General features: G+C 47.7%; 1 protein-coding gene across 3 annotated transcripts in view; it reads right to left on the bottom strand.

Moving 5' to 3' along the window:
• Nucleotides 1-20,781, bottom strand: part of ZFHX3 (zinc finger homeobox 3) — a 270,690-nt gene that overhangs the window by 44,315 nt on the left and 205,594 nt on the right. For all 3 annotated transcript variants that reach the window (XM_081032306.1, XM_081032307.1, XM_081032308.1), the window contains exon 5: nucleotides 1,201-1,308. In XM_081032306.1, coding sequence (XP_080888432.1) covers nucleotides 1,201-1,308 — 108 coding nt within the window. The remainder of the gene's footprint in view (nucleotides 1-1,200; nucleotides 1,309-20,781) is intronic.

The following is a 20,781-nucleotide window of genomic DNA, read 5'->3' as shown; positions in this document are numbered from 1 at the left end:
CGGGGAGACTTATCTGTCCTGGTAAGTCTTCTCAGAAATGCTTTCGCTTCTCCTCAAAAAAACCTGAGCTTTTCTTCTTAGTTTTAGCTCCTCCTTCCGTCAGTACAGAAATCCAACATCATGAGAAATGGCAGTCCCTCTTCTCTGGACGCCAGCTTTTCCAGAAATAGCACTTCCTTTCCTGATTTCTTCAATTTCTGCTGCTTTTGGTAAGAACTTTGCCTGCCTGGCTGCACTGCCTGCCTCAGTTTTGGGTGCATTTTAGGGTGTGGGTGCTCACCTGGGGGCCAGGTAGGACACACAGGACATGCAGAGTCTGCCCGTGCCCCCACATGCATCAGTGCTGTCTCCTTAAGAGATCCAGTCGTGACCCCAATCAAGTGCCACATGGCAAAACCCTCTGCTGGCCTTGGGAGCACGTGGGGGAGGGGACTGGCCCTGAAATGGAGGAAGAATCACATCTAGAGCAAAGCAACACGGAAGAGCTGCTAAAGAAACGTGACCTCAAAAACACAGAAGCCCTGAGCAGAGCCGGACACCTGGATGCTCAGTAAACAAGATGGCTGGGGGGCTATTTAAGAGAATTTTAAAAATTATTTTTCTTCCCCCCTTCTTTTGCCTCCCCCCCAACTCCAGTTCAAGCCGCTGTTTCTCAGTCGAATTGTGTAGGACACAGCTCCCTGGCCCAGGCTGGTATTAGGAGCCTTGTGCTCCCCTGGCTGAGGCCATTGGTCGCCAGTCGTTGGTTGGCCGCTCACGGCAGCTCACGGCAGCTCTCGCCGGCTGCTGGCCACTCACACTGGCCACTGGCCACTCAAGGCAGCACACAGTAGCCCACAGCAGCTCACGCCAACCTCCAGTTGCTCACGGCAGCCCAGCTCCAGGGAGAGCTGTTGTCCACAATCTTAGTTGTAGAGGGCGCAGCTCACTGGCCCATGTGAGAATTGAACCATGATCTCAGCGTTAGGAAGACGGCGCTCCATTCACCTGAGCCACCGGGCCGGCCCTAAAAATTCTTTAATACAACATAACAGGAGAACGGAGGTGACCACTCAAAGAAGCAAAACCAAAATCCTTCTCCAACCCGCACAGAGCCACCCGTTTTTCTGGGTAGATTAAGGGTGTGCCTGCTCCCTGACCCCCCAGCCTCACTCTTTCAGGGCAGACACCTGGGGGCTGGCGGGTAGCCACACACACTACCTGTCCACTTGCTCTGGTCCTTCTCGCCTCCACTCTCTTGGTCTTTAGCAACCTCCTCCGGATCAGCAGCCGCTTCACTCGGCCCTTCAACATCTTCAACAGTTTCTTCTGAAACAGAAGAAAAACAAAACGTCAACGATTAAAAGTAGATAGAAGGTGCAGGACTGTTCGCTCCTACTCCCAAGAATTACCAACCAGAAAACACAGGCGCCAACGACAGTCCCTCCTTTCTTCCCAGTGGCCCCTGAAAGGCCAACGGCACTGCAGCTATGCCAGGGTCTGGGTAAGCAGTGGGGACAATGCTTGTTGGTACGAGACTGTGACTTGCTCTACATGTCTGGACATTTCCAGATGGATTCTGAGTGCCTCATTTGAGCTTTTCTTACTGAAAAGCCAATTCCGTTGAAGAAATAACTCTATCCAAATTCCCAAAGTTACATGCAAGCCTTTTACACTTGAAAATGCAAAATTTTACACTTTTAAAAGGGCAAAAAAGGAGTTTCTTCCCTAGCTCCAATCCCAGGGCATCCTGGCATTGAACTAGACTGGACCCATTCCTGGCCCCTTGCAGGACCTGTGCACATGCCAGACTGCCTGGTTTTGTTTTGGTTTTTCAACAGTCATTTCATACCCTGAAGAGTCATAGAATATCAGTGATATGACTTCATCAATGTGAAGAGTTCTAGAAAATGTCATCTGTGGGCATGCTAGGCGCCAGTGGCAAGAAGTTAGATTTGTAGAGAAAGGGGGGGAAATGTAACGGAATCGACTTTCCTTTTGAAGTCACTCCATTCCTTACCCATCACTGGTTTAAAACTAAGGAAATTGTCTCCAGCTCAACACCCAGTCCTCTAGTGAAGGTAGAAGAGCGGTCATTTCCAACATTAGGTTAATCATGAAGTAAAGTGCTATTTGCCCAAGTGGGGAAGAAGAGCATAAGACGCTCTAGATGCTGGGGGGAAAAGGAAGTGAGACATTTCTCTTCTGCTCTCCTGGCCCTTTGGCTCATTATCCAAAGCATTCATTGAGAATGGGTTAAACGAATGAATAAGGCAGACAAACCAAGGTGGGTTACTGCTGACGTTATCAGGACACTGAAGAGCACATCTTCCTGAGCGTAGAGGTTTAAGCACCTGGCTACTAGAGCACCTGGCACTAGATCAGATCCATGGGGACCAGGTATTAGGGTCCAAACTCGGACCGTGGATTTGGCGCTCTGTCCAGTGTCACCCTAGGTCCCTCCAAATGCAACTCTACTTTTCAATATTTCAAGGTATAATACCCTCCAACACTCCAGAAAATGGCTTCTAAATTTCATCCCACAAAGGAAGTAAAAGGAGTTCAAAGTAAATGGACCTCAGAGGGTTTATGATACGTTTGAGGAAGAAAGTATCTGTTTAGTCAGATTTTCCTAATTCTTCCCCAAAAGACAATGGAAGTCCAAGGAATGGAAAACTGAGCTAGGGGTCAGGGAACATTCTTCCTTCATTATCACGAATAGGGGATTGATGAGGCAGTCATGGGGGACACAGGTGAAGTAAGATACCGCTTATTTTCATCTCCAACTAAGAGGCCTCCACATATAATTTCTACGTCTCCTTTTAGCCTCACTGTATGGCAAAATTAACATTGTCTCCCCACAGCCACCCTTAGATCAAACCGAAAAATCAGGCAGCCATGGCTTGAAGTCAATCAGATACACAAAGCCATATTAACACTATACATAGTTTAGTAGGGGAATACACACACACACACACACACACACAAGTGTTAGTAGAGCAATAACAAGCAAGTTAAACAGTATGATACATTTACCATCTTAATTATGTTCAAACAGGATGTTCAATGCATATTTTTAGGCATTTGATAAAATTATTCAACATTATAATTATAAAATCCATCTCTGAATGGTGATACCAGCATTCAGTCAATCGATATTATTAAATTGGGTCTACCAAAGTAGCTGGGTCTCTTAAAATATACTCATTTGCCCCAATACATGCTGTGATGCAAAATATCTATAGTACCGATACATTAATCAAATTTGATTATGCAAAGAGATGGCTCAATGGCCTCTCTCCAGCAGGCACACACATATTATCATCTTAGACGGGGGCAGTCTGACACCTACGAAACAGGACATTCTGATGTGGTGATGGACAGTGTCTAAAGGTAAGTGCTGCCTGCCCTGCAGAGAGAAGGAATTTGTCCACTGGGAGGCTGTCTCCAAGGCCAGCGCCTCTGTCTTGTGCATGTGGTGGGCTACAGCCATCGGAGCACCGAGTGAAGACTCACGGTCACTCTGGCACTGACCCCAGTTCTTTGGGCCTTTCTAGACATATCTATTCAGCAGAGACTGTAAAGGATCAGCACATCATTGATGCAATGAGCAAGGAACCCGCAGTGCTTTGTTAAATATTCCTGGAACCTTCATTCATGAGCCCACTGGAGGCTTTGTTTTCTTCCCTCCCTGCCCTACTACAAGCAGAGAAGTGAAGGCAGCTGAGTTCCAATAAGAGGACAGACAAGAGAGATTAATGCAGGGACTTATTTTGCCTCGCTCTCTCTCTCTCTCTCTCTCTCTCTCTCTCTCTCTCTTTTTTAACTTTTCCTTCTTTTTTAATGATTTAAAAATCAAGTCATGGGCGAATGGGTGGCTCAGTAGTTGGTTGGAGCGTGAGCTCTGGGCAGTGTGGCTGTGGGTTCGATTCCCACATGGGCCAGTGAGCTGCACCCTCCACAACTAGAGTGAAGTCAATGAGCTGCCGCTCAGCTCCTGGGTGGCCAGATGGCTCAGTTGGTAGGGGCCTGGGCTCTCAACCACAGGTTTGCCTGTTTGACTCCTCAATTCCCGCAAGGGATGGTGGGCTCCACCCCCACAACTAAGATTGAACACGGCACCTTGAGCTGAGATGCCGCCGAGTTCCTGGGTGGCTCAGTTGGTTGGAGCGTGGGCTCTCAACCCCAAGGTTGCTGGTTCGACTCCCAAAGAATGGTGGGCTGTGCCGCCTCCAACTAACAACGGCAACTGGACCTGGAGCTGAGCTGTGCCCTCCACGGCTGGGACTGAAAGGACAACAACTTAACTTGGAAAAAGTCCCAGAAGTACACACTGTTTGTTCCCCAAAAAAGTCCTGTTCCCCTTTTCCAATAAAATCTTAAAAAAAAAAAAAAAAAATCAAGTCACATTTTGAGTTCCTACATTTGATATTATCATTTGTGACTCATTCACTAAAAGGCTGTTATATCCTTGGTGGGAGGAGAAATAATTAAGAAACCCTTGGAAAAGCCAGCGGCCTTCACAAGCAGATCAGTGTCCTCACCCCTAGCTGAAAACCAGGTCCACTCAGCCCAGCAGGCACTTCCCTGCAGTTCCCCATGTGACCTACAGGTGTCGCCCTCTGCATGGAGAGGCCTGGAAGGACAGCTAACTGTAGGAGGAAGACACTGTCTGAGCCGCCTAACCCGAGCATGTGGAAGTAATATACGCGTTCAAGTGAACTGTCTGGTCCTGGGGAAATAAAACAGGACATTCATAAGCAGTTACACCATCTGTCTTTATACCATCATCATCAACAGCAAGAGGAAAAATAGCTCTTTAAAATGGATGAAAGCCCAGGCTGTCAGTAACCACAAAACTGGGAGCTCTGAATACCAATAAAGGTAGAGAAATGATTAAAAAAGAGATGCAAACTATGAATTCGTCTGGACAGCACGATGCTTTGCAGGCGGGGTATGTTTTATTGGTCCCAAACACCTAAAGCAACCCCTCTCACTAAGACCCAGGCCTCAGCATCCCCTGAGGGGCTTGGTCTCCCCGCACTGCAAACACAGGGAATCCAGGAGCCCAACGGCATCCAGCTCTGAGACCGAGAACTGCGTCCACACACTGAGCTCCTGGGGCTGGTTATCTAACCCTCGCTCCTTTTAGGAATGTGTATTCCATACCCATGTGCTGGTGGTAGAGTGCAGAGTGGAGGGGAGGTCCCCCACCCCCAACACCCATGTAGTTGGTAGCAACTGGCCAGGATCATGACAGAAGTCGATTTTTTTTCTATAATATCAGCTACTGACAGTTGGTGGAAACAAGTGAAGACTTGATGGGCCGACAGTTTGGTTTTAGCTGGAAAATCCTGTCTTTCCCTCAGAAGACAAAGCTGCTTTCCTTCACCAAGACACATAATAGCCACCGTGCCATTTTTACGCCAAAACAGACAAGTGGAAACCATCTTCTCCCCACAGAGTTTAATACTATTTCAGGACCCAACCAGAACACACCAGGAATGCTTCCTCCAGGGCACCTGTTCACGGCAGGAGGTAGCAGCCCCAGCACATCCCAGACAGAAGGTCTGTTTGTTGGAAGACTTCAGAGGAGGCCCCGTGAACCCCTCACAGAAGGCCTCACCCTGCAACAGCCCTCACACTAAGGCACCCCTCCTGTTTGCATGTGTTTTTATGTTAACGGACCAGGGAAACAGAAGCAAATCTTGAATAACTGTGAAGTCTTCCTGGTATCCCTTCTGCCTTCCACTTTCATGTAAAACTAGCTGAAGGCCTTAAAAAAAAATCTATTTCCATCAGCACCTCCTTTTTACAACTGCTTCTCCCAGAAAGCACTTACCAGTGCTCGAGCCAAACCGAGACTGCTCACGTCACTCATGTCTCCTGATTAAGGGCAGAGCCCTCAGGTGTAAAGTAAGAATTTCAGCAGATAAATACATCCTAAAAGGGAAGAGGTGCTAGGGCAGCTTCGGTTATTGGGGCGATGATAACCAGAGCTCCATAAAATTTCCCTTTCCTCAAGGTGGTTTTGCTTACCACAAATGCAAACTGTTCTCTTAACAACCTTATACTTAACCATGTTGGTGAAGGTGACTGCATGATTTCCGAAACGGTGATGAATTCTGCTCCCCAAGGAGGTGGGTGTGCCACCTGGCAGCCCCATGAGGGATTTGCAATTTTATGAACAACCTGGAAATTGGTTTGTGGAAGGAGCACGGGGCAGAAGCCAAAGCAGAGGTGGCATCATCAAGAAGTCAGCACTCACACCACCGCACACACTCCCTCCGAATATGTTACCTGAGAAAACTTCCCAGTTGCTACAAAATAATACTGTTCATCAAGTACTGGGGCTGAGTGCTGTGTCCACTGGGTGTATTCACAAATCGCTTATAGACTTGGAAGGAAGGGGACTCAACCAATGACTCAGACTAGTCCCTCTGTTCCTAACCCTTAACAGGATAATGTGGATTAATTCAAACCTTCCCCCAAACCTGACAAAGCCCCCTTAGAGCCTCGATGTGAAAGAAATTTGGAAATTCTCGTAAGAATCCGGGTGTCTGTACCCAAGGCTCTCAGGTGATCATATTACTTAAATAATACACCAATCTGGGATCCCTGAAGAATGAAATCGTTCTTTCCTTATTCTTTGGGGGAGCAGTGTTTGAAGGTGGGGTTGAAACAAAGTGCGTTTGCCTGTCGGCGGGCTCAGGAGCGGAGAAACATTAGCTGTCATGAACCACAATCAAATCAGGTTTGAAATATTTAGCAGTGGCTTGGAAAATGCGGCTGGTGCAGCCCTGACAGGCGGGACGCACAGACACCCACTTTCCATTATAATGGAAATATCAGGCCTGTTCTGAATATGTATAACCCAGAAAAATGTATTGATTTTTCATTCGGCATTAAAAAAAATGCAATAGCCTGCAGCTGTCAAAAGCCTTTTGTTAAAAGCTCATCTTTCCTGGAATGAGGTTTACCAGAAACAAGTTTTAATTGTATAGAGGACCCCTTCTTTGAAAAACAAAATAACCAATCTGCTTCCTCTGCAGATAGGGTTAAAGCTTTTCCTTTCTCCATTTTCAACCTAATTAACCAAGGACAACCACGGAAGCAGGCGAAGCAGGCGGGGGGAAAAGCCTGGCACGCTTTGACCAGCAGGAGTGACACGCAGGGTGGAGGCCACTTTTTGCTGGCATCTCTGTGGTGGGTAGCGGGAGACACTCCATGACTGTGTCTCATCCTCTTGTTCCTGTAACTCCTGGGCAGATGCTGGATTCTGTGGCTGCAGGCTCACTGTAGGACACGCCGACCAGTGGGCTGTCCTGAAATGTCTGTTGGCACAACTGGAAAACGAGGGCAGAACACTCCAGTCCACCCAATCCTCTTGGATTTCCTTTTACTATCCATAAGAAACCACTAATGGCTGTACATAGTCTACAGAACCTGCATGCTTTATTTTGCTAATACAGGTCAAATCAAATCCCACAATATAAAAGGTCTAGACCACTTACTTTGAATAAGACCCAGTCCATTAAAATTCTGCTACAATAGAAACATAGGAGAGGATATGATCTGCAATGCTGATGGGCAGACCCTGCTGCTCCCAGGTCCTCACCCCTAGTCTCATTTTCCCTCTCAAAGCCAGGAAGGAAGACATAAATAGTGGCGACGCTTGTGGCTGCACCCAGGGGGTGGGCCACTAACTACGCCATTCTCCCTCCGTGACATTTTGGCAAGTGTGTCTTCACGGAATGGTGACTACAGGTCCTACCAGGAGATGACTGTCCATATACCCCAGGTTACATCCCACCTGCACAGTGACACCCAGATCCAGGGTGCAAGCATCTACTCTGCACATTTTCTCACATGTTTACTCCATGCTTTTACTCCTTAGGGTCTTTCCAGCCCTGACATTGTGCCTGGAAACTGCCTGAGAGGTAGCTTCGAGTGCTTAGGTTTTCAGGATTGACAACACCCCAGCCCCAGGAATTTTCCCTTAAATCAAAGTGATTTTGCTTCCCACAAATGCAAACTGTTCTCGTAGCACACCTTATACTTGCAATGTTGGTAAAGGTGACGGCACGTTCTCACACCTGCACATGGAATAAGGAACTTACAAATGTACTTCAAAGTTCTCTGTGAGTAATCATCTGAATATTATTTTCGATTGCTGGCAAACTCTGTCCATCCCGTTTTGTACACCTTAATAGGGTGTAGACTGGTGGGGGATAACGCTAAATCACAAGATGAAGGGCTTGGGATCCCAATCCACACTGGTGAGTGGAACATTTTGAAATACAACTATCAATCTAGGCAGGAAACCTTAAAGGGGTGAAGGATGAGGGTAGGTGTGTGTATTGGGGCGGGGGCGGGGGGGAGGCAGGCAGGGGCTCCAAGCCTAGAACACTCATAGATTCATCAACAGTGTACTATTTTCCCACCTTCTCAGAATAAGATGCCATTTCTTCTCCAATGGACATTAGAACTCCAGTGCATTAGCAAAGCCCAAGGCATTCAGTGAAAAGCACACTCTCCAGTGGATGGCAGGCCAACTGGCCTCCTGCCCAACCACTGGCCCAGGCCCTTGTCAGATCCCTCTCTTCTGCAGGACCCCTTGTGCTGGGTCTGAGGCACAGAGGACAGGAAAGGCAGAGGTGTAAGTCTTCCCATCCAGGTCACCCTTATCTTTGGCATTTTCCATTTTCTCACCCATCTAAGCTCTCTGCACAGCCAGCCATCCTGCTGAGGACCCTTCTCTACCAGCTGGAATGAACAGTCAGGGGTCCGCCTGGTGTTTCTGCAGGAAATTTTCCCATCCCAGTGACTTTAAAAAAAAAAAAAATGTGGCCAAACTGCTCACCAGTTGTTTTATACAAAGCTGCCATCTGGAAGATGACATTTATAAAAACAGATTTCATTCCTCTGAGCGGTACGAGGACGTGAGCAGGAGAGCTCAGACACACTCCCTTCCTCCAGTGACCAGTCCTTTTTCATGTGGATGCTTTAAGTGATCGTTTTACCACCAAAATTCCTTTTACCACTAGGTGTTCGCTTACCAAATACACCTGGGGCAGCAGCGCCTGGAGTTTCTGGGCAGGGCTTAAAAGGCGGTGGCAGCCAGCCAGCCTTCCGCAGGGGCCGCTGGGCAGGGCTTTGCAGGACAACCCGACACTGAAGGAATTCGCCCTCCTCTCTGCCCCCACCCCAACCTTCTTTCCCGGTCCCCCACGCCTTCGACCCTGCCTTGGGCACCAGGCAAAAAGAATCCACACTCTGAAGGCAACTCCGGGTATTATTAAAATGACTAATTGGAGAATAGAGACCATTTATGCTTTTGTATATTTGAAGATCTTGCCACTGTTTATAGAAACAAGAAAAATGGGGACTGTGCGGTAAGAGAGAGCCTGGGAAGGCCGGGCCTGGGCTTCAGCCTGCGTGCTCAGCCTCTGCTGGATAAAGTAAGGCTGCTTAGACAAGGACATACTCCTGGAGGAGCCTCTCCATTTACTTTTGACTTAATTTCACCTCTAACTTGAGCATCGACGGGAGAGAGCATTTTATGGGTCCAAAGTGGCCACAGTCTGTCTAGGCCTCCCAGAGGAAATTTCCCCTCTTTGAGTTGTCCTCCTGTGCGAACAGCGCAGAACGCCAGAGCACGAAGTGAAAATGCTGCCGTTGTGTGGCGAGGGACAGGTCCTGCCATTTTTCCTCCCCTGGGTAAGACCACTTGGTCATTTGTACAGTTTGTTAAAACCGCACTAGAATTAAAGGGGGTGGGGTGGGAAGGGTCAAGAGAGGAGAAAAAGGGAGGAAATGCCTCGAGCCAGTATTGCAACAAGTTCCATTTATCTGTGTTTTAGCAAAAGCACCTGGGTTGTCCCTTGCAGAAATGCAGAAAGGATAAAAGCAAACATGAGGTGACAAAGCACAAGGGAACTAAATGTGTCACTGACTCGCCTGGTGGCTATTCACAGGAAGATTTTTTTTTTTTTAAATAACTGAAAGACGTGAGTTCCAGTTTGTAAAATACAAACCCAACCCTGAAATGGTTTTGGAATCCACGCTGAACAAGAAACCCAGCTCTATCCCAGAACTCTGAAGTAAACTGAATTCAGCAGGGATTAGTCCCCTTGGATTTCCACAGAGCTGGGACTGTTGCTGTTACTTTCACACATGAAATGTAAAAAAAAAAAAAGAAAAAGAAAAAGAAAGAAGAAAAAAAAGAAAAAGGCAAATTCCCTGCATGTTTGTAGCAGAGCGTGATGTGATTGTGTTGTCATTTATGGGAAATAATCATGGGCCCCTCTCTCTCCTTCCCCCTCCCCCATTTTCCAGTCCAAATAACCATGAAAAATTACACTTCAATGTCAGGCGACGACAAAGAGGCGTGCTCTCGGGGAGCTCAGCAGATTTGCAGGGGCTTTTCCTTTCTCTGGACAAAACTACCTTCAATTGTATTTCATTTAAAACGTGATCTAACAAATGCATTTTGACAAGTGCCTTTCTCTTTTTCTACTTTCTTTCAAACAGTATTTTGCACAGTTTAACCTCACACCGAACTGGAATGTTCTGGAAAGAAGAAGCATGCAAAACAGAAGGTCCTTGAAACCAAGAACGGTGGGTTTTACCCCCCTCTGTAAAAAACAGAGCAGTGGAGGAAAATAATGATTGTAACTCAGTATGCCACTGAGAAAGAGAGGAGGAGGGGAGAGAGTAAATGGTTATGCCTTCGCAGACAGAAGACTTGATAGGTAAAGGTAAAAACAGCCAGGGTTAGTAGAAGGAGTGTCTTGATGGAGGAAAGAGGGGCCTCATATGCTTGCTCATCAGAATAAACCATTTCATGGATTTCAAAACATCATTTGAGATGTACAGTCAGAACTGAGGGTTTATGACCACGTGGGTGGTGAAGATGGGAAACCTCTCTGATGGGGTACCACTTCCCTCCTAGTCCTCCCTCCTCTACAGGAAGGGACATTTTTCAACCGAACAGATCTGCCTGAAAGCTTTTTAACATTCCAGGTGTGAGGCCTGAGCCGTCCCTACAAGCATCTGTCTTTCAATAGCACCCTGCTAGAAATAAACACTGCCAGGCTTCCACGGTTGGAGGAGAGAAGACAAGACAGATAAATACACAAGAGTGATAGAAAGAGTGTAAATAAAAAAAAAATTAATAGTTTCCATTAAAGAAGACTGGTATCACCTTCTGAGTCAAAACTGACATGGCTTGTCAGAGAGGGATCTTATGCTTAATGTAAAAAAAAGAAAAAAACTCTGTGACGTGTTTCCCAATTTATTTATTTGTAATTGGAAAATGTTGGAAACACATGGATGAAAAAAAGTCAAGGCAGGCCTGTAAGTGTACTTAAGCATCTGTATACAAATGAAGGTGTGTGGGAAATGAACAGGATGTACCAGAAGTGATATTAAATGATGGTGATTAGAACCTAATGGGTGTAAGTGAAACCTTGTGGGATGGTTCTCGTAACAGGAATGTCAACGTTGATGGATGCCATCTATACTGGAATGATAGCAAGGGAAGGAAAAGTGGAGCGTGATGGCCGAATAGACCCAAGGTGACACGATCTGACAATGTCAAAGGGAATGATTGGATATTTGGGGTGAAGATATGCCAAAAAGCAAACTGAGAGAAAAAAAGGTGAACATTTCATTTCTAGCCTTTAAAACGAATAACACACGGCAGAGAAAAAATAAAACCATGACTGCAGGGGTCTGAGTCCGATGACCACCAACAGAGAGACTCGAATTCCCAGCTTGTTCATTGCCTCACTCTTATGCCCACAGTGTCTGAAGGGTTTCTAGCTCTTCAGCATCACCTCTGCAGAGCACAGAATGCATGCAGAAATAGTCTGCCCCCACCAATGGACAGCAGAGTGAGACACTAACTGAGTGTCAACGGGCTTCATGTTGCGTGATCATAAGCCACTTATATGGACAGCTGGTAAAACAAGCTGATTCATAAAAACAAAGCACAAACAAAGGCTTACACTTTCCAAACCAAATGTGGGAAACAGACATCAGGCAAACTTCAGGCAACACTGTTCCCAAAAAATCACCAGCTAAACTGCTCTCCCTTGGCCAGACGCAAGCGTGCACCAAGGTCACTGCATATGTAACAGTACTACACATCCCAGAATGCAAGGCTAGAAACGCACACCGTTCTGAGGATGGCCCAGAATAGTCTTACATCTCCAAGCATGCCTGGGGATCTGCAGGTGCCCACTCATTCATTGGTGCAAGCGAATAAGAGCCTGCCTCTGCCAGGAGCGCTTACGGTCACACCTGAGACATTTAAAGATGTGTCTACAAGTGGACACGCCTACACGTCTACACGTGGAAAGTAAAAACCTGGGCCATCCTCCAAAACCCTCAAGTCCCCAAATGTGCTTCAGGCTGAAACAACCAGGCAGCAGAAAGCAACATGTTTTACTTGATGTTTCTTCCTAGGAAATTGCAAAGAAAGTGAAGCAGGAAGCTGAGGTACAGAGAAAATCCAAAGGTTTATGTTCAAGAGCTTTCCTGCATTAACAGGAGAAAAAGCAGACGGGATTGCTAAACTGTTTTCATTTTTAATATACACCTTATACAGCTCAAAGAGAGAAACAACATGTTTGGACCTTCTTCCTCCTTTTTAGAAACTTCCAAAGTTATGCCAGTGGTTGAATACTAAACCTCTATATTTTTAAAAGTTGGATCCTGTACAATGAAATATTCTTTTTCAAGGTTTTTAACAAAATGCTATGGCCACCACCACCACACCAGATCCTTCACAATGATTTTAGCTACAGCAGCCCCTCCTCAAAACTCCCAGAGCTACTGACTGCATTTTGGACTCAGCTTCAGGACTCCCTATGTATCTATTCAGCTTTTCCACTTCTAAGGTGTCTCTTAGACCTAATAATACGCTGGTATCCCTTGAGAAGCAACACATTCCATTATGCAAACCCCAATTTATACTGTGATACTCAAGGTATGAAAATATGCAGTCATGATTATCAAGGCAAACAACTCAATAAAAGAATTTAAATTCTAAACTCATACCCCTACACTTTAATGGTAGGAACATTGGAATAGAACTGATACGTGCAACCCAGGAGAAAGTAAGTATTGCCACAAGATGAGACAATCATCAAGGATCTCGGAAGCAAGTGCAATTCAGTGACAAAGAATTGGTACTTGGGACAGTTAGGAATAAGGAATCTAGAGAAATCTGTAGCACACAGTTACATTAAAAAAAATAATTTTGGATGTTTAAATTCTGTGTGCACACTGCAACTGGAGAAAGTAGTAGAAAGCCCCAATAGGGAAACTCTTAAATCAGAATCCTCCCCAAACTTCCGAAAGTGGACAACTCTTTCTAAGTGAATATAGACCTCAAGCAGAAAGAGAATAAGGAAAGAAAACCTGCAACAACTAAAATATTTTGCTTCACTTTGTAAGGCCAAGATTTATAGCAAGGAAGGGAGAGTAAAACAAGCCAAAGGTGTAGTAAGAAGTAGCCAGAAAGCAACCTGAAAGATGAGATCACTAGTGAGGAGGAAGGAAAAAAAAAAGTGATTCCTCACTTACCAAGCAATGTCTTTAAATATAAAGGGGGCTAAGGAAAAGGATTTAGACAGTAACCAATTGAGAAACTTAAAAAAAAAAAAAAAAAAAGAAAGAAAGAAAGAAAACCTAGGTAAGAATGTATCTTAAATATGTATTATGGCAAAAAAAAACACCACACTGATCAATTTCTGTCTGAAAAGGTTTGTGAATTGACTCAACTACTAAAAAAAACTTTGGTGATGGGTTAGAGAGAACAGGAAATGTTCCAAGAGAATAGAAATGACAGAAAACCTTCATGACAGAGCCTTAAAGAAAAATAATTTGAAGAATGGAGACATAAGCAAGAAAAGATGGATGGGTCAATGGACTAAAAAGCTACCTGTGTAAAATTTAGCTAGATGCAATTAAGGCAGACAAATCAGAAATTTCTGTGTTTTAGAAACATAACAAGGATATACTCACAAATGTACCAAATATAAAATAGGCAGAGTAGTCCAAATAAGGATAAAGCATAAAAGCATAAACGTGAGTAAAATACATTTAGGAAGAAGAAATGATGGCTGTTCGCAGAAACTTGGTCATCAGAGGGATATCCCTTTGTTTTCAGGGATTTGGGGGAGCTGACCACAGCACCTCAATTTTACAGACTAGGCGACCAGGTCTCAGAGAAGGGTAGGGCTCTAAGACCACTCAGTGAGGTGACCCGAAGAAAGAGCTCCAAAGGAGGATGGGGGCACTGGCCACGGAGGGAGCACGTGGTCATGGTGACACTTACGCAGTCAGACAAACAAAGAAGGAAGCAATGGGCATTCTGAAAGGTGACACCTGGCCCCCTTTCCCAGACGCTGGCCCCTCAGCAAACTTCCTCAGGCAGAGATGTGATATTGAGGCGAACGGATTGGTACCATGATTGTCCAAAGGAATACCTACTTTTTCTTTACATTTTGAGACAAAAAGCATAGCAGGGATAAAAAGGGGCTCACGAAAACCACAACCAACCACAAAGCAGCCCCAGATACCCAAGCTCCCAGGCAAATAATGCCATTAGGTTTCTGCCCTGTGCCAACATGGTACCCCAAAACACTATCACGTTTAAAGACAAGGACGAGCATAGCTTGCTTGCTCCCCACCCCACCCCCATATTTATATATATATACACACACACACACACACACACACGCACTCCTCCCTTCATGCTATTTCTAGAAGGGGGAACCCCAAATGGCTTGGGGCAGTGCCTGTCATAGATATTCTGGATCTAGGTTGAGGTCCAAGGGGCTGTCACAGCCCCGAATCCCTGCCACAGAGAACCAGCAAAAGCAAGTAATTGCTTTTTCCCCTTCCACTAATAAGCTTTTCAGCAGAGGAAGAATTCAGCTTCCTGTAGTCAACAGACCCTTTTTTCCCTGCCTCTCTTCGCTCCAAATAATCTAAAGTGACTGCAATTTCAGTCCTGGCTCTCCAGCATTCAGCTCCACCGGCTGAGGTCAGAGGGTGTCAAGTGAGGGCTCTCCATTTCTTTTCTCCTTTGCCTTCACGCCACCCATGCTTCTTTGTAACTGAGGCAATCTGCCTCCCCTGTCTGGCCGTTATTGTCTCAGCAGCCCACGTGCACACGGGCATCAGTCAGGATGCCAGGAAATGTTTCTGAAGGCCCAGAAAACACTCGGGAAGGAAAAAAAACATCTTTGTGCTATAAAGAACTGATTAGTAACGACCAACTACAGACAGACGTGCTGATACCTGAGCCACTAATTTCCAAGTTTTGAGAAAACCCATTGCAGTAGGACATGTGTGTGTGTGTGTGTGTGTGTGTGTGTGTGTGTGTGTGTGCATGTGTGGTGGTGGTGGTGGTGGTGGTGGTGAAACCATGTGGCTGGTGGTGTGGTTTTCGGTTCCTACATTCTTTCCTTAAGATCTTGCTGTGTATTCATGGCGTTGGTACCTTTGAGCCCGGCTTCATGTGGAATCAGCTGCACGTAGACTGCTTGGAAAACTGCCCCACCCCTTCTGCCTCATTTCCCAGATGAATGAAATGCGATTTCAATTAAGAAGGGCAGCACCCAAGCTTCCCCATCTCTGTCTTCACAGATCTAAGCGGAGAGCGCAGACAGAACTGAAGGTGCACAAACGGACAAAGGGAGATGGATTGACTGAAAGAACAGGTGTGTGAAGGGAAGGAGGACATCCCCGGCAGGTTCCTGGCTCTCAGAGTGGACGCAGAGAGGGTGACGTGCAAATGTAAGAGGCCTGTTTCTGGAAAAGCAGCTCCAAGCAGGGGAAACAGAGGCAGGGCTGGAGAGATGCTGCTCCCGGGGCCTGCAACCAATGCCTGTGAGGTTCTTGGAGGGAATGGGAGAAGGGGTGATGCACCCAGAGGAAAAGGAGAATGCCTACACACAGCCCCACCCCACTAAACGTGCCGAGAGGAGGTGGACGCTTGCTCCTGGCTGCAGCCAGGCCTGTGATGGGAATTTATTTCCCTCAATTATGTGTTCTTGTCCCCAGTCTCAGTTCATCAGCACAGTGCAGCCAAGTCAATGAAAGGCTCCATAATGAAGTAATCCCATGCACGGGGACGCCCGGCACCTGCCCGCTGGGCTGCCAGGGTTGCAGCCACACCTGGCCCCGCATCAAGCTGACACGGGCTCTCCAATCTCCCCCCACCCCGTGCTCCACGGCAGCTCCGTCTGTCCTGCTCCAGGAGCCTTTGACCAGGGTGCCATTTTCTTTGACCCAATCACAAATGCCCTGATTGCAGCAAGGTGGAGGAAGGGGCTAGCAAAACGGGACTCATCAGTACAAAACGCTGGCTCCTTTCCTCTTCTCCTGCCTGGGGAATCCTTCCTTGCGAAGAGCCTGCTTGTGAAAACCAATGCCAAGCACCTAGAAAGCCTCCATTTAGAGTCAGTAGTATCTAATAATAACAATAATAATGGTAGTAATACAAATGTCACTCAACTGAAGTAAATACCATTATTACTCCCATTTCACACATGAGGACACTGAGGCTCAGAGAAGTTAAATTACTGGCAAAGGTCTCACAGCTCTAAGGCAGTAGAGCTGATGGCAGGCCCACGCTCTTCATGGCTACCTTAGCCACCTGTCCATCCACCCACCAATCGTATGCTCATACAACACCTTTCCAAGCACTGACAATATGGCTGTGGATAAAAAGAATCCCTGCTGGGGCCGGCCCGGTGGCTCAGGCGGTTAGAGCTCCATGCTCCTAACTCCAGGCTGCCGGTTCAATTCCCACTCCTCGAGTCCCGCAAGGGATGGTGGGTCCCGCCCCCTGCAACTAAGATTGAACACGGCACCTTGAGCTGAGCTGCCTCCCGGATGGCTCAGTTGGTTGGAGTGCGTCCTCTCAACCACAAGGTTGCCGGTTCGACTCCCGCAAGGGATGGTGGGCTGCACCCCCTGCAACTAGAAAAACGGCAACTGGACCTGGAGCAGAGCTGCGCCCTCCACAACTAAGATTGAAAGGACAACAACTTGACTTGGAAAAAAGTCCTGGAAGTACACACTGTTCCCCAATAAGAGGGTGGGGGAGGAAGACAGATGAAAAGGAGCTACACAAGCAAACGGATTGTAAGTCAACGCTGAGGGAGGACAGAAAAGCAGGGACACGGGTCAAAAGGAATCCCAGATTCATGTGGGAAGCTCAGGGAGAGTGACATCTGAACCCAGACCTGAAAGAGTGAGGGTATGAGCCTCGAGAGGTCTTCCAGGCAGAAGAACAGCAGGTGCAAAGGTCCTGAGCGGGTAAGGGATGGCTGGAGGCAGAGCCAGTGGAGACAGAAGGTCTTAGGGGGCAAGTTCCCATAGGCCTTACAGGCCACTGTCAGGCCAGAGGCAGTGTTGACATGTAAGGGACACCTGGGAAAAGGACGAGGCGCCTCGCTCCTCTTCAGCACCCCTTCCTCGGAGCAGATGTGGCCCTGGACTCGCCGCCCTACTCGGTAAGTAAACTCTGGAATGGATTGGGCTCCGTATGTCCCCTTAGCAGAGAACACCTGCACAGCTTCACACAGTGGCCCAGGGAGGGCTTTCCAGTAGAATGCCTACTGTATTTCTCTAAATATGTGTATAAGTGATATGCAAATGCAGATATAGGTAAAATCTTCTTGAGCCTTTGCCTTTCCTGGATAGTGGGGGCGGGGGGGGAGCTGGCCTCGAGGTGAAGAAAAGCAAAGAGGGGAAGGGGAAACTGACCATCCTTTGCCACAGGTCATGTGGCAGCACGTGGACAATCTTGATACCCCATAAACCAAAAGTGCCCATCTGACCATTGTGGTCCAAACCACCTCCCCGAGGGGCTGAAGGGACGGCACTGGGACCAGGTGAAGGACTCAGGGCTCAGAGGACTGCAGCTCCAACCTAGAAACTCATTACCAACTGCTACGTGTCCCTTCTCCAAAAGTGTATTGCCCTTCCACGTAAATGAATTTCAACGCACTATGGAAATTTAATAACCATATAAAGCTACAAGGCCTTGGCGGGTCTGCTGTTTTAATGCTAGATCTTTCTAGCACAGGATGAATTTGGAATGTGTGTGGGGAGAGTGAGGAGGTACGCTTTATTTTTCTTAAATGGGCTGTTGTGGAAAAAAGACTGCTCTACTCAAATCTGAGTAAAAGGTGTCTCCCCCTAGTGACTGACACACACAGCTGCCTGCTACTGGCACCGCCCCCTTCAGTGACTAGCTAGGTGTAGGTAAACAAGCATCACAGATCTGTTCAGCTGCATTTGATCCTTGAACCAGCTATCTCAAAGGATCCTGGGAACTCCAAGACTGAATAAGCCCTCAAGTGTTCTGGGTTTTGCTGTTACACGTTAAGGGGTGAAACCAGAGCACTGTCAGGCAGCGGGTCCATACACTGTATCGATGGCCAGGAGACAAGAGGGGCTAGATCTGGGCCCAACGCGAGAAAGGGAGGAGCCCTGAGGAAAACAAAAGAAATGCAGAGAGGCAGGTAAAGGGGCACCGGGAGGAACCCCTTCCAGGCCAGCTGGGGGTCTGCGGGGCCACCCAGGACTAGCCCAGAAAGGCCTAAAGCCAGAGCAGGAACAAGGCAGCACGAAGCAGGGGAGTGTAGGTGATGGGCGAGGAGGCCAAAGCCAGACATTGGAACCTGAATGGAACAGAACTCAAAATGAGCCAAACCCCTCGCAGCAGCATCCACAGGGATGGGAAGTTCAGGGAGGAGCCTGGGAAAGGCAGATGCTGTCCCTCACCCTTCCATTCCCTTCCATTCATCAGGAGAACTGTGTTTTGGAGAAGGGGCCAGAAACATTATTGGAGCCTTAAGTTGGCTGCTGCCTTTTACAGTACAGCTCCCAGAATAAACGGCCCCAAGACTTTGTCTATCACCAAAAAAGGCAACTGGAAGAACTCATGACCGGCCCCTTCCCTCACACCAGCACAGGCACCCTCCCTTGCACTCGTGGGCAGGCGGGGAGGCGGCTCAGGCCCTACTAATTGCTCTTGCGGATGCTGTGTGGTGTGGGGGCCGGCCCTGCGCTGAGCAGTTAGGAACTTCCCAAATCATTAACCTCTCTCGGAGTGCATTGTACTGGGAGGTGCTCCCTCTGCAGCCTATTCAGGGGCCCTATTGATCTGCCACACTCGGTGCCTTCAAAGTTGTTTATGATCAATATGCAAATTGCCCATGGCATTGATCTAGTATTAATTTTCAATTAGGGAATCCACCAGGGGTCTCTGAGGGTCAATACCTAACAATGCGAAGGAAACTCAGCTGAGGAGCAAGGGCCTGGTGCTGATAAAAGCTTCCCTAAGCCTCCTTCTCAGTAGTTCTAGGCCCTCGGGGCTGTCACCTTCCTTTTGGTTCATCTGGGTCCCTCTTAAGTCAGACCCCTTTGGCGGCTGTTCCGAGGCTGGATCTGTGGCCGTGAGCCTGTAACTTTCCCTCTACCCACCCCCACCCGGTGCCTCAGGGACACTCCCTGGCCTGCCAGTGCATTCCCTGGACACCCGCCCTCTTGATGGGTGCCCCAGGACATGCCTCCCTGTCTCCCCATGCCACACCCAGACCCAGGACCACTCTCTCCCCCGGCTCCCCAACCACACATACCTTTTTCCTCCCTCTCTCCCTCTCCCTGGTTTCTGCTTAGTCACAGAACGTCACCTTGGCACGCTGCCATGGCTGAAGCTGGCGAGCTGCACGGTCCCCAGAAATCTCAGGCAGTCAGGCAGAGCCGCCGAGCTGCCAGGTTATGCTTGGCAAACAACCCGCTGATGTCATTTCAAAAAACCAGGGGGGAAGGAAAAAGGCACAGCTTCAAATCATGTTTCTCCTTCTTTCTTCTAGTAAAATTATTCTTCCTAATGAAACCCGGGGGTGAGGGACTGGGGGGATGTTAATTACTTTACCACTCGTTCATGGTTCCCAGAAGAGACCAAGGCCCGCCCTCCAGAAGCAAGGGGCAGTGCGTGTGAGCCACTGATGGGGCTGTCCCTGGGGAGAGCGTGCCCAGCTGGGACTGGAGTGACCCGGGAACTCAGTCATTCCATTACAGCCCCTAACAGCCCCTGAGAGGCTCGCGTGGGAAAGCTGTGCAGCCAAAGGAATTGGAAAAGAAAAGTGTGTCCCAATCTCCTGCCAGCAGGTATGGGGGAGAAGCAGGGCACAGTGTGGGTTCCAGCAAAGACACTGCTTGCCTTTGCTCTCTGCTAGGAACTGAGTGCCCCATGTTTTCTTTTCTCCATCTGGAATAAATCTTCCAGAGTCCAGGCTCTCTCATATCCCATGATGCTGCTTGAAGGCCTACCTCCACATGGGACACGGTGGTTGCCTGCCCACTTTCAGCACTGCCACTCATTGTGCAAGTGGGCACTTTCACTAGCCAGGCTAATTGGTTTATGGATAACATTAATTACCATGTTGCTCATTAATGGATGAAATCTTTATTGGTGCCATTGATCAGCGAACTTGTTAGCTGGCCTCCTAACCAATGGCGGATGTAACAAGCTCTCTTATTGGCATATCAATTAATGCAATCAATTCCTGGCCGGCGGCTGCCATTCACTTCCCTGGTTGTTCAGGGGTAGGAGACAGAACCATGTCGAGCCTGCCTGTTCTCGACTTCCGGGTGGTCTCTCTGCCACTTGGAGCTCATCTATCGGGGGGGAAAAAATCACACCTACCCTTCCATTTGAAATTCACCTTTCTGTGTTGAAGAGGTGACAAAAGTGCTACACTCTGT

This window comes from Rhinolophus hipposideros (genome assembly GCF_964194185.1).
Source record: "Rhinolophus hipposideros genome assembly, chromosome: 21".
NCBI lineage: Eukaryota > Metazoa > Chordata > Mammalia > Chiroptera > Rhinolophidae > Rhinolophus > Rhinolophus hipposideros.
Note: the sequence above shows the minus strand (reverse complement) of the source record. Positions and strands in the feature narration are given on the sequence as shown.